Source organism: Cheilinus undulatus, linkage group 18, assembly GCF_018320785.1.
Source record: "Cheilinus undulatus linkage group 18, ASM1832078v1, whole genome shotgun sequence".
NCBI lineage: Eukaryota > Metazoa > Chordata > Actinopteri > Labriformes > Labridae > Cheilinus > Cheilinus undulatus.
The window spans coordinates 39,924,473-39,939,376 of NC_054882.1; the positions used below are offsets into that span (position 1 = coordinate 39,924,473).

Here is a 14,904-nt window from a genome sequence, read left to right on the forward strand (position 1 = left end):
CTTCGTTCAAGATATGCTGCAGGTCTATTTTCTGCGCCAGCTGCTGCAAAACCGCATCAAAACCCATCGATCAGAAGGCTCCAAACAGGAAGTCACAAGCATAGAATATCCAGTTTTTCAAAATACAACACAATACACAGACTCCCAATCGTAAATCATCACGATATCAACATTACATCTCAACCTGCAGCAAGAGCAAAAGGTCACCAAGAGGTCAGTGGGTCACAAAGCTACAACGGCACCATTGGCAAGTAAAAGTTAACTTTTGAGGGCATTGAGCCAAAGAATTTTACTTAAAACCACAGATCCTTTAAGCAAACGTTAACCTTTTAAATTCCTGATGTACTCGCACAATGGTGGAAGCAATAACATCATGTACTTATATCAGAAAGGATGATAAATTAACCCCGAAAGGTAAAATAGTCCACTGTTGGCAGACTATTCCTGCATGAACTTGTAGTTCTCCAGTGATCTCTGCCCGCTAATCAGGACTGCGCCACAGCGCTGTGCTCTGGACACGCTTACAGTGGGTGAGATTGCTCGGATTCAGTTGAAGCAAACCAGCGGCGCTTTGGTGCGCGGCGCAGTCGTCCTGTGTGGAAACTGTGGAAACAGATCCAGTAAATTAATTTTGTCTTCTCACCCTGATTACTTATCTTGTGTTTCTTTTTTCAGACAACTAATTGTAGCAGATGTTTCTTTTCTTTACCACATGTTTTGACTGCCATCTGCAGTCTTCCTCAGAAGCGTCACCTGACCGCTGTGACATGTCCTTATATGCTGTTCTCTCCAGGCGTGGTCAGCCTGGAGGAATAGTGGTCTCTGGAGGAAAGAGTCCCACGTGTGGGAGACCATGCTCTGGACACCTACAGAGACCATCAGGTGGAGGGGGGTGTAGTCAGCCTGATAGACCTGTCTGGTCCGTCACGCTGACCACGCCTGGAAAGAAAGCATACCACAATAAACTAAATACTGTTTTTGAACCATGTGGAGTATTAGCACATTCAAGGTGTCTTCTGAAAGGTAAAATTCAGAAATTACTTCCAAAACTGTAGTATCACTGTAGGTGCTACTGGTATTAAGTAATCTAACAAAAATTATGACTGCAGCTAGGAGTTATTAGCTGGAAAACTCAACTGGACCAAAGCATGAAGCCTTAGCTATTTCAGGTTCAAGGTTGATAATAGAACAGAAAATTAGGATTTTTCATCTGTTTTAATGAGGAAAAGTCCAGGGATTCTCAAGTAAAAGGTTTGCTACTCCTGAAAGCTTTAATATACAGGCATAATCTTGGGCCCTTTGAAAAGGTAACACTTAGATGAATCATGACCATAGTTCAGAATTCTATGAGTATTACTGGCACAAAAACAGAGGGATGAATAAAATATAGTGCATTTTTTAAGCTTTGTGCATAAATATTGAGCTCAAAAAATAAAAATCAACTGTTAAGGTGGAGAAATAGAGGTATAAATTTTACTTTTACATATAATACTGCCTTCATCTTTACATTACTAGAGACACCATTTAAAAGTGTACTATTTTTCATATAATTGGTAGTATGCCAGTCTTTATATGGCTGGGGATGGTAGCATCACAAGAAAGGCGGGCACCTCTCCTCAACCCAGTCTCTCATTGGTAGGCTCTGGACAGAGTACGGGCAATCCCAGCTGGTCAGATGAGGAGTCAATTTAAAGGTCAGGTCAGAGGTTGGCAGCCATGTTGCTATAGAGCAGTGCCAATAATAACTTGGAAAAATTACATAATGACAGCAAATACAGTGAACTATTGAGGACAACAATGGAAAACTTTAAATTGAACACAAACAGTCCAGGGATCTTTATGAATATAAACATGTTTTTGGACTAAATATTTGAGTGGATTTAGATTGTGGGGAATCTTTCTGATGCACCAAGAATGTTTTGACTGACTATTATGATCGAGACAGTACAGTAGAGCTTCTAATGGTAAGTTCTGCCACTGTCATTTTTTCATTTGTTTGTAGTGTGACAAATGCATAAATCATGGCTGCTGTGGTGGATTTATCCTGATGGTTTGGTTTGCATGGTCAAAATCTTGAGAATCAGAGCTTTCTGTTGGTGTATGTGGTACACTCATGAACAGTCATATTGTAAATAACTGAATAGTTTTAAAAATGTGCTGGCTCAGATTTTTAAGGGGTTTTAGTCAGAGGCTCGCTGATAGCTTTGGCTTACTCTGACTTTATCAAAATTGTGCAAAAGCAAGAACAATATAACCTGGTCTCCATTCAACAGGCAAAATGTGCACGTCCTGAGTGAGAAAGCATGGCTTGATGGCATAAAATAATATGCTCGTTTTGCTGTGATTAACCATACAGCGGTAGAATGGCGTCATTACACTACCCGGCTGATTAGGCCAATAAAATTTCCCTTGGTAGAGCTTTAATGTATACCTAGCTCTCTTTCCATGCCAAAAACAAATATTCTCCAGGTCACTTCAACATAGGTGAGCAGAAAATGAAAGTGGGATACCAGATCCACATGCTCAATCTAGCACTGTACTGCATAAATCCCCCTACATCTGGCAGAGAAATCAAGAGGTGCTACTCCTTTCCAGCTGCCTTACACCTTTCATGCTGTAGAAGATGTGCATCCTCGATTCCTCTGAATAAATATCCAGTATATCTTTGCACTTCTTGCACCTGAGGGGTTGGAACGTACGGTTCTCCAGTGGGTTTGGATTCCAGAACTGAATACCGTGGCCAAGAACAATACCCAAAAGCAGGGAAGGTTTAGAAACTAATGTCTCCACAGGCTACTGCCTCTCCCTTTCTCTCCCCATTCACTGACCCTTCATTCTGGGTACATCCATCAGGAAAAGCAGCACCAGGCTTTTGTCTATATTATGCTAAATGTTTCCATGTTCTGCATCAACCACGAGACACAGGTAGTGTAAAATTTCCAAGCAGGGCTTCCAAGATGGCAAGGAAACACTCAGTTTAGTGTTATGGTGCTACTTTCCATCCAGAAGAGGCAACCACGTTCCACTAAAAACACTCTGTCTCATCTCAGAGGAATGCAGCTCCATGCATCTAACAAGGAAATAATATCTGACAGCAAGATGGTTTTTGAATATCTTTCCAAATTGGAACTCAAATCATAAAACCTACATTAATGCAACAATCCAGCTGCAATGGTTCTGATTTCTATGTGACATGTCTGAGTCAGCACCTTCACTGACTGATTGCTGTAAAAAGAAACTCTTGGGATGATAAGTGTCCGCTGGCATGTGTGAGGCTAACAGCTGAAAGCTACCAAACCACCAAGCGTGATCTGAGGTTGCCGTGATGCCAGGCACCGGAGTGAGGAAAACCGATCCCTTTCACTGGCATGTGAAATGAGCCACAAATGCACACAGTGGAGAGAAATTCATAAATGTAGCCGCACAATAGTAAATGCAAACCAGATCAGGGCCTAAAAACACATTTGTAACTGCCTGGAGTTTACTGGAAATACAACCAAAGAGCAGAGAAATCGTTTAATCTTATTCCCAATGTTGACAGGCCGCATATTTAAGAAGCTTCATTATCATACATCACTGAAACAGTTCTTTGTTTTATGAAGCTCATTAACTTTGGAGCCATTTCAAACAATGATAGGGCATTTTCTTTTATCTTTTCTTAGCTAATCATAAAACAAATAAGCAATAAACCATGAAAGGTTGTTACATAAAGTTTTTTGTGTACATATGCACTTCTAAATATGTAAAGAACATTTTTGTTCCTTCTTATTTTATTAAGTTCACAGTGGAAACAAAAACCTAAGATACTCTGAATGTCCTTTTCTATGGAAACAACTTAGTACGGAAAAACAACATACCTTAGAATTGGGAATATAAGTCATTCTGGTTTGAAAGTCTCTGAGAAAACAAGAAAGGTTTAAACTGTGGTTTTGATTTCATTCAGCAAAGTCCAAAGTGTGCAATGTTTTGAAGCCCTATCAGTTACCTGACACACCAAAAAGACTGTTTCACATATCCACTGCATGAATGCATTTTACATTAATCTGGGAAACCTCCATGCAAAGTGCCTGGGAAGGGCAAGACTTTACAAAAATCCTTGCAAGGGGACTGGCTGTTCTGTCTGTCAGATTCATTATGGGCCAATCAGAATGACAAGACAAAAAGAGATAGTAGACATGGAGACATGCAAAAATATTTTTTCTGCCAAAACAAGCTTTTAATGTGGCTGTTTGCTCTAGTTTTAAAATGGTCCAGTTCTGATTGAACTTCTGCTATACAACAGCTACAACCAAGCTAATAGCTACCACGGCAACAGCCATTGGATATAACTGGCTAACCCCACCTGTAACAATTGCAAACTCACGCCAAACAGGCCGGGAGTGTAAAAGATCTTTTCTGCCATGAGCCCTCTTTGCTCTTGTTTCAATAAATAAGCATTGTCCCATTCTGACAAAACTGCTGCTGTGTGGCTACATCTGAGCTAATCACTCCATTTGCAGTTAGGGTTACCAACTCCGAGAAATAAAAATAAAGCACTGGGACTGGTGTGGGGTGGTATTTAATCTGTAAAAATAACAATTCCAATTGTTTAATATTTTCTTTCACATTTTCTTGCCATTTGTTGTCTTTTTCCAAATTATTGTGGCTGTTTTGCAGCCTTTTCTTCTTAATTTGATTGATTTTCAATGTCTTATCGATTCAGTAAGAAACATGCAAATTAGCTTCCAAATGAGGAAAACTTTAATATTTTAAGGAACAGTTGGCAACCCTACTTGCAGCCATTGTATATACCTACTCATACTACTACACAGGCCCCCGTAATGATCACAAACTCATGCCAAAGTAGGTCAGCAGAGGAGCAAAAAAATCTTTCCATTATGGAATCTTCATTGTTGGTTTTTGCTCTTTATTTCTTATAAAAATGAGGTCCAGTTCTGCTAAAACTGCTGATATACTATAGCTATAGCTGAGCTATTCACTGCAACCTATCACTGATAGTGTGGTTAGTGCATTCTGGTTAGTAGTCTTAATGGTCTTAGGAATAAATACAAGCCTTTACCAGCATCATAATTTTTTAAAAGGAACCCTGCATGATCAGACAAGTTCATCTTGTTGGATACATATTTCTAACTCTCAAATGTATATCGAACAAAATAACTCACTAGATATCTGCATTTTGAGTAAATTAGAACTCAAAAACTCACCACGAGGCCGGTGAGTTTATAAACTTAAATTACTCAAAATGCAGATATCTAGTGAGTTTTTTAGTTCAATATACATATGAGAGATACAAATATCAATCCAACAAGATGATCTTGTCTGATCATGCAGAGTTCCATTAAGACATGAGCAGAACTGTTGTGCTGATTTCCTTCAGGCAGCTGCTTGAGGAGAGTGAGTAACACTGTTAAATCCTCACTTGTCCATTACTTACATAAACTGTGGTACCTCAGTTTTGTGTGAAAAGTAAAGCAAAAACTAATTCTTACAAATTCAAGTGGGCTTATAGTAAATAAAACATGAAAAACATGAAAATAACTAAAAGAGACAACAGAGAGGGGCATTTTAAGTTTACAAAGTTAATCATTCCTGTATATGCATTTCTTCATGGCTAAAATATAATAGATAGTCTATTTTAATTTACTTGGAGTTCAGAGGATCAGAATTTAAGTAAGCAGATGGATACACCCGTTTCTGTGTTTCTCACTGGTGAATTCATCTTGCAAAGCTCTCATCTGAACTGTTTGGAACCAGTTAGAAAATGACAGGACCAATCAGCATCAAGGGGCATTATTTTCAGGCACGGTGAAGTTGCGACATAAGCAAGTAGTGACAAGAGGCCGGTGCAATTATAGCTGAAAAAATAAGTGTGGATGCTGCTAAAGTGCCAGTTTTATCAGAACTTGACAACATTTCTTCGTTAAAGGAGACATATTTTAAAGAGAGGGAGAGAGGGAATGGATTTTTCTGGTATTTGAGGGGATTGTGGACAGGCCAGGGGCACATATTTATGTTGGAAAAGCCTGAAAAAGTGATTTTTGCACGTGCCCTTCAAAAGAAGAACAAAGAACAGCAGTGAGTTGTTTTCTTTTCAAAAACGACAAAAGTTGTGTACTGACATGTCTACAGTCGCCATGGTTCGCGTTATGCAGTTCTCTATAGAGTTTACTCCTCGGTCACGGCTACGTCACGCATTTTGCTGCTCTGATTGGCCCGTAAAGATGTGACGGACAGAACGGTTATCCAATCACCCTCCATGCTTTTTTTTTTCAAAGACTCTGCCCTTTCCCAAATGCTGTCTATTGAAGGTTTCCCAGGTGGATGTGTGAAACACATCCATCTGGTGTGTCAGGTTAGCACCTATGAGAATTTCATAAGGATAAAAACTATAAAGGCTTAAGGAGTGCTGCTTGCTTGCAGCTGCTTAAGGAGTGTGGGTAACACTGTTAAATCCTCACTCGTGCATTACTCACATAAACTGTGGTGCCTCGGTTTGCAGAAAGTAAAGCAAAAACTCATTCTTACAAATTCAACTGGGCTTATACTAAATAAAATATATAAAAATATGAAAATAACCTCAAAAGGTTTATTCATTTATTTATTCATGGCTAAGTGATTTTAGAAAGTTGATTTTAATTTACTTGGGTTTCAGGGAATCAGAATTTAAGTGGTTTAAAGTGTAAGAACCCTTTAATATATACCACTTTAGTTACCCTCTACTGTAAAGAACTAACCTGACACACCAAATGGATTTGTTTCACACATCTGGTAAACCTCTCAAAGACGGCATTTGGAAAGGGCAGAGGCTTTGAAGAAAAACTTGGAGGGTGACTGGATTAACGTTCTGGCCGTCACATCTTTACGGGCCAATCAGAGCAACAAAACATGTGACGTAGCCGCGACCGAGGAGTAAACTCCTTAGAGAACTGCATAACGCGAACCATGGCGACTGTAGACATTTCAGTACACAACTTTTGTCGTTTTTAAAAAGAAAACAACTCACTGCTGTTCTTTGTTCATCTTTTAACAAAGAAATGTTATCAAGTTCTTAAAAAACTGGCGCTTTAGCAGCATCCACACTAGTCTCTTCAGCCATAATTGCACCGGCCTCGTCGCTGCTTGCATAAGTCACAACTCTGCCGCACCCGAAAGCACTGCCCCTCATCGCTGATTGGTCCCGTCACTTTCTAACTGGTTCCAAACGGTTCAGATGGGAGCTTTGCAAGGTGCATTCATGAGTGAAAAACACGGAAACGGGCGTATCCATCTGCTTTGCAAAGTTAAGAAAGAACAGCAGCTGTGGTGAATTCAGTTTATGACATGTTTGTTACTTGAAATCAATGTGTAGGACTGTGGGAAATACCCAGCCCTATCCCACACCCCTAAGTTTTAGGTATAATTGGTAATTACGGTAGGAGTTCTCATGTTACTGACTTGTTCCGTTGCTGATGTTTAACGTAATGAGGGAAAAAAAGCTTCTGTACACCGTATGCATCGCCTCTTGCACTGCAAGGCAGCACCTGTGTCTGACTGGACTTGAAGCACTCTGTGGCTCTTACTGATGTTTCTTCCTGTACAGATCTTTGCTTGTGTAGTACTTACTCTCAGATGTGTGTCACTTTGTGTCACTTTCTGCTAAATGACACAGTAACACTGTGCATGTCAATGCATTTTATTTTTAGCCCTAAATTTAGTATTCATGATCTCTGTTTCTTCTCTTTGGCAGCATCAGTGGCATTAAAGGCAGGAACACGCTGAGACCTAAAAGAGATCAGCAAAAGCAGATTCACTAAACTCTATTTGTTTTCATCAACATGTCAGAATTTTTCCTTATTCTTTAGGTTTGCATTTATTTTGAAGTGTTGTATTCTTTAACTCTAGTTTTTTCCCCTCAGTTTGATCAACCATGTTGACTGTTGGCTAACAGCTCAGGAAAAAGGAGAACATGGCGCTGCTTTCAGTTTCTTTTTGGCCGACAACTGTTGCTGGGTGATTGATGCAACTTGTGATATTTGTGGATGTGTCAACTCAGCTAGTTTGTAAAACCAAAGAACACTACAGACAAAACGTCTTCAATAATGTGCTAACTCACTATAAAAAAGATGATTTGATTCATATTTATTAAAACTGTTACTGCTATCACCAAATGACATTTTGACCTTACCTTCCACCCTTTCAAACAAGCCTCTCTACTTTTCCTTAAGCCCAAAAATGTAACTACGGTCCCTTTTCCTACAGACTTCTACATTATTAAATAGCACCTAAAGGTGCAAACTTTGTTTCATGACAGAAAAGCCGGAGGATTTCATGCAGGTAATCTTCGTAATCGCCCAGCATTGACTGAACCTGGGTGGATTCCAAGCCTCATTTTGGCAAAGTCAGACTACCTGTCAAGGATGTTGCCCAGAGGAACACACGGGTGTGCTTACAGAGCCATCATAAAACAGTCTGATCCAGGCTAGTAAAGCGCAGGTTGGAAGACTCAGTGGGTGGAAATCAGAGCGTGTCTGCATCCTGAAAAGATCAGGAATGTGCTGAACGACATTTCTACACTCCAGGGAGGCTGAACCCCGACAGTGATGTGTTCATTAACGTTTTCCAGGCAGGTAGGCTGCTGTCTTATGGGACCCAAACATTATAAACAGAAATTATCGGCGTTCTTTGGGGCTTACACCACAGCTTTTGTTAGCCAAATGCAGAATTTAAAGAAGTTTTCACAGCTCTTAAATGTAACGTGATCTCTGGAGGGCAAAATAAATGTGTGGAGGTAACTTACTGATTCTGTTTCTGGTTTCATTCAGTTGCTCTCCAAGTTTTCTGGCCTCAGCCGACCTGTTCAGAAGAAAACAGTCAATTATAAGCGATGGAGTAAAACAAACATTCCTTAAATAATGAATAATACAATGGACTATAAAGATAATTGTCCAAATGCTACTGATCCTTAACCTTTGTTTAAGAAGGTTTTTGTTGTCCTCAATGGTTCGATGGTCATCATGGTCCCTGATGAAGGTCTCAAGGGCTTCCTGCTTTCCCATGGACAGCTGTGCATCTAAAAGGAAAAGATCCAACACCATGGCATAAACCAACTGATTTATCATTCGTTTTACATTAGTACTCCATTTTAATTACATGTTGAACTCTTAAATAGATAGCTGTAATGAAAAGTTGTGGGAAATGAGCCACAAGTTTCACTTGAACCCATGAAGGTCAGCTGCATGGGTTCAAAATCTATGTTAAGCTGAGATCACAATCTTAACACAATACTGAGCCTCCTAAAACATTTGTTTTCAATAAAACTAATGAATCATAGTGATGAGATTAACACAAATAGACCATTTATTGTATATTGGAGAATAAAAACACAGATTTAATCAGAGGCTAACATTCATGTCACCAGGTCTGTGCTAAACTCTTCAAACCTCAAATGGAAAACACCATCCTGCATGTCTGCATGCTTGTCATGCTACAAAAATAAATCCACTAATGATGACAAGCTGTGTCAGAATGTGCTGTGAGACCTGAGCTCTGCATGTTCCCACATCCACAGGTACACTGCTCCAATCTGGCAGCCAGATGTCAACAACTACTCAAATCATAGAGCTAACCTCCTGCCTATCACTGACTACAGAACTGAAGGATTATTATCCTCCTGGTCGCTGTTTAAACACAACATTAACATAAATACAAACAGTTCATTTAAACATGTCAGCTTTACAGGGCGGGCGACCCTGGCTGACTTTGGAAGCTTTCCACTGGAGGGAAACAACCAAAGTCCTGAAGAAAACAAAAACAAATTTTAATAGGCCTTAAATAATATTTATTATAAGTAAGCACTAGACAGCCATCAGAGAGAAGAGAAGAGAAGAGAAGAGAAGAGAAGAGAAGAGAAGAGAAGAGAAGAGAAGAGAAGAGAAGAGAAGAGAAGAGAAGAGAAGAGAAGAGAAGAGAAGAGAAGAGAAGAGAAGAGAAGAGAAGAGAAGAGAAGAGAAGAGAGACAACACCAGACTTTTTCTAAGAGCAAGCTTCAGTTAAACCAGTAACATTCATTGAAGGGCAGCTTTTAAGAATTTTGGGCTGGAAACACCTTTCAAAAGAGATTTGGGGAAGACACTACAGATAGAAAAAAGGCAAAAACGGAGCATTCTGTCTGTCAAATCTTTACAGGCCAATCAGATCAATAAAACACGTGACATAGTAGCCCCAGACTGAGGTGTGCTGTTACCGACCAATGAACTCCATAGAGAGCTGCATAATGTGAACCATGGAGACTGTAGACATGTCAGTACACGACTTTTAGTCATTTTTGAAAAGAAAACAACTCAATGCACCTCTTTGTTCTTCTTTTAATGAAGAAATGTCATCAAGTTCTGATAAAACTGACGCTATAGCAGCACCCATGCTAATGTCTTAGGGGTAGGGCACCGGCCTCTTATCGCTGCTTGCTTACATCAAGACTCCACAGCGCCCGAAATTACTGCCCCACGTCGCTGATTGGTCCTGTCACTTTCTAACCGGGCCCAAACAGTTCAGATGGGAGCTTTGCAAGATAGATTTGCCAGTAAGTAACATGGAAACGGGCAAATCCATCTGCTTTGCAAGGTTACCTAAATACAGCTCAGTAAGACAATTGTAGTGATCTTCTTCATGATTTTTATTTAACAACTGAACACATCTTTAAAATTGACACGTGCTGGTATAAAAAAACACAGTCAATTTGTTAGCTAGCCTCCTCAACTGGTCATTAAGGTAAATGTATAATCAGCCAGTTGCATGCCAGCAACCAGTGATTTTAGGGATGTAGACATGGTCGAGAGGATTTGAAGTTCATGAAGCATTTCAGTCAAGAAGAAGAAGGGTAATTCAAATGATTTTGAATGGTTGGCCATGGGTGGACTGAGCAGTTCTCAAACTATCTACAGGAATCTTCACACCAATACAACCACCTCTAAAGTTTACAGAGAATGATGGAAAAAAGAATAAAGTTGAGAAAACAAAAAATCTCCACTGAGATGATTTATGATGAAAACCAGAGGTGAATGACCACACTGGGCCAAGCTGACAGAAAGGCAACAATAACTCAAATAACCACTTGTTTCAAAACACACAACACCTAGAACCTCCAAGCAGATTGGCCTCAGCAGAGGAAGACTTACTGTTAGCTAAGAGCAAATAACTGAGGCTAAATATGGGCTTACCAAAACTGGATGATGGAAAGTTAGAAAAGTGTCTGTTTTACAGCAAAACTCTGATGTTAGGATCAGAATTTAATGAAGACATAAAAGCATGGCTCCATCCTGCCTTGCATCAGTGGCTCAGGATGCTGCTGGTGGTGTAATGGAGTGGGGGAAACAGTGCCATTAAAAAGAATTCATGCCCTTGGATGTTTTACCCTATCATAGATTTTAGAAATCAATCATGGTCAATATAATTTGGCTTTTTTGACAAAAAAATGCCTTTCAAGTGAAACAGATTTCTACAAAGTAATTTCAATAACAGAAAAATACGTACTGTAAAATAAATGACTGCATAAATATTCACCCCTTTCAGGTCAGTATCTAGTAGATGCACCTTTGGCTGAGACTGTGTGGATAGGTCTCAATCAGGTTTGCACATCTGGACAATGCAATCTTACTCCTTTGTTCTTTGCAAAACTGCTTAAGCTCTGTCAGGCTGCACAGGGATTGGGCATGAACAGCCCTTTTCAAGTCCATTCACCTTGTCTTTAAAGCATTTCTGTGAAGCTTTGGCCGTATGCTTCAGGTCATTGTCTTGCTGGAAAGTAAACATTTTCCGGAGTTCTCTTACAGACCAAATATGATTGTCCTCCAGGATTTTCCTTTATTTTGCTGCATTCATTTTACCCTCTACCTTTAAAAGTCTTCCAGGGCTGGCTGCTGAGAAGCATCCCCACAGCATGATGCTGCCACCACCGTGATTCACAGTGGGGATGGTGTGTTTGTGGTGACATCAGTGTTTGGTGTCTGCCAAACATAGCTGATGGCCCGTAAGTATCACTTTGGTCCCATCAGACCAAATAACTTTCTTCCACTTGACCATGGAGTCTTCCACATGCCTTTTAGGAATTTCCCACATGCCCTTAAATTGATAATTAGTTTTCTACAACAGTGGCATTCTCTTGGCCAATCTCCCATAAAGCTTTGACTGGTGAAGAACCCAGGAAGGTTGTCTGCAGAGTCTCTCCCATCTCAGCTACTGAAGCTTGTAACTCCTTCAGAGTAGTCTTGGTTGTCCTATGTCACTAGTCTCCTTCTTGCACTGTCTCTTAGTTTTTGAGGATGGCCTGATCTAGGCAGTTTAACACATATGCCACATTCCTTCCATTTCTTGATGACACATTTAACTGAACTCGGGAGGGAGGCGCATTGCCTTGGAATTTTTTGTATCCATCCCGTGATTTATACTTTTGGACAACATTTCCCCAAGTTGTTTGGGGTGTTCTTTTGTCTTCATGGTGTAATGGTATCAAGGAATACTGATTAACCAGTGACTGGACCTCCCAGACACAGGTGTCTTTATACTACAACTACCTTAGACATATTCATAGCACTCAGGTGATTCCCATTTCACTAACTGTGAAAGTACTAGCACCAGCTGGCTGGACTTTGATGGATAAGGTCAGTCACTTAAAAGGTGGTGAATATTTATGCAGTCACTTATTTTACCTTACATATCTTTGTTTGAATTGCTTTTTTTTGGTAGAAATCAGTTTTAAATTTGACATTGAAGAGGGTTTCTTGCTATGTTTTTCTGTCAAAAAAGCTGAATTATATTGACCATGATTGATTTATAAAATGTATTAAAGAGTAAAACATCAAAGGGGCTTAATATTTTTATTGCCACTGTATTATTTTGGCACACAGTGGGCCCCTTACAGAGCCTAGATCAGGCACAAAAATTCCCAGCCTGTCCCACTGACTATTTAAGGACCCAAGCCTGATTTAAACTGGATTTTTTCTTAAATAAGAAGGCTTTCATAATTTAAGTTCCAAATGATATTTCAGAGTTGCTTTAATAAGAGAGATCTGTTAAGATGAGATCATAACGAATGCAGCAGTGAAGCATGTAAGACAAGACAAGACAAGCAGCAGCATATCAATCTAACAATTTTCTACATCTATCTAAAAAGCAAACATCTGGCAGCAGTGGCATACTGGCATATTGCACAACCTCTTGGCACATCTTACATCACCTGTTGTCAGAAATTTAATGGACATGGGCACAAATGAATGTTTGTAACAGTTCAGTCTGGCTCAGTCTATGTAATACAGGCATGGCCTTTTAATTTTTTATGATAACCAGAGCAGTGAGGAAGACAAGCAGACATACACACATCACTGTGTACTAAATGTACCAAACATTCTGGAAATCACCTGTTTGCATACAACCTCATCAGTCACTGAGGCACATTAGAACAGATAATCAGTTGAGGTATTTGCTTCTCTTTTTCTTTCACCTGTGTGTAATTAAATCGCACCCTCCCTCATCCAAGCTCATGGGGTGGATCAGGCTGGCAGCACCATTTTTTAATCTTTTTTTAAAGAATTATTTTTGGCCTTTTTGCCTTTATTAGATAGGACAGTGGATAGAGTCGGAAACAGGGAAGAGAGCTGGGAGAGACATGCAGGAAATAGTGCCACGGGCCGGATTTGAACCCGAGTCAACTGCGTACATGGCGCGCGCCTTAACCACTCGACTACCGGCACGCTGGCAGCACCACTTTTTAACAGCATTTCTCCATCAAACACAAACCTATCCACCTCACTGCTGTCAGAGACTCTTCAATATAAACCACCATGCCTCCATTTGTCCACATTCAGAATAAAAACATGAGATGTTATGCTGTTTAAGGGGTAGTCTGATATTAAAAGTGAAGAGAATCAAATATTTAATGGATACAGTGTGAAAAAGGAGCATCTGATGCATTTGGAAGTGCTTAAGATACACTTTAGACCAGCGTTACTCAACCCTGCTCAACCAAAGAGCCAAATTGTTAAAAAATGCCTTTGCAAGAGCCACAATCTAAGTGGTGAAAAGTGGCAAGAAATGGGTTAAAGTGGCATTAATAACTAGGGTTTCAAGCAGCACTGAAGGGCCCTCCATGTGAAGTTTGGTGATGATTTACACAAGCACTAAAAAGTTACACAGCGTTATTGTGTAAACTTATTAGACCACCTGTCATATTTGTCTCAAAGACCATCCAGCATCATGAAGTGCTTTAATGCGGACTCTTTCATTTTCAGTCAGCTCTCCATGTTTTACCATTTTGAACAGAAATGAGGAATTTCAAACTGAATCCACCCAAATTTGAGCCGGCTCACTGGGCTTCTCTGAGAAGTCAGAAATTAATCAAGCATAATATTCAACCACTAAAACTCATTTTTCTCTTCAGGAATGCAAGTAAATAACTATAATTTGACATATTAATCAAGAAATATTAATGTGTTTTACTATTTTTTCCATTTTTTTTGTAAAACAAATTCGAAAATTCATGGATAACAATAATAATGATATTTTAGCATTAAAAATATCATTTGGGTTAAAGAGCTTCTACATATTGGTGCATTAACCATTGCAGAAACATAAAAAATTATGTTGGTAATTACCAATGCTGTAAATTTAGGGCAGCTGCAGCATAAAACTTACTTTGGTTAGGGTGGTCTAATAAATTTGTTAAGCACTGTAGGTCTTACCCAGGAGCCTATCTCACTTTTGGGTCCCCTGTTCAACAGATTTGCATGGTTCCACCAGAATACAAAAATTTCACTCAGGGGACAATTTTGGGTAAAGTTTGGTGAGTTTTTGAGCATGATAAGGTCACAAATTAGCGATTTTTGGATGGAAAAATAATAATAATGGCTACAATTTCAATAGGGTCCTTGCCGA

At 39.6% G+C, this 14,904-nt stretch overlaps 1 protein-coding gene across 1 annotated transcript in view; it reads right to left on the reverse strand.

The window, feature by feature from the left end:
* The window catches only part of kif6 (kinesin family member 6), a 162,741-nt gene that overhangs the window by 34,635 nt on the left and 113,202 nt on the right, over positions 1 to 14,904 (reverse strand). The window contains exons 15-16 of the mRNA XM_041812237.1: positions 8,947 to 9,049; positions 8,777 to 8,832 (exon numbers count right to left, since the gene is read on the reverse strand). Coding sequence (XP_041668171.1) covers positions 8,777 to 8,832; positions 8,947 to 9,049 — 159 coding nt within the window. The remainder of the gene's footprint in view (positions 1 to 8,776; positions 8,833 to 8,946; positions 9,050 to 14,904) is intronic.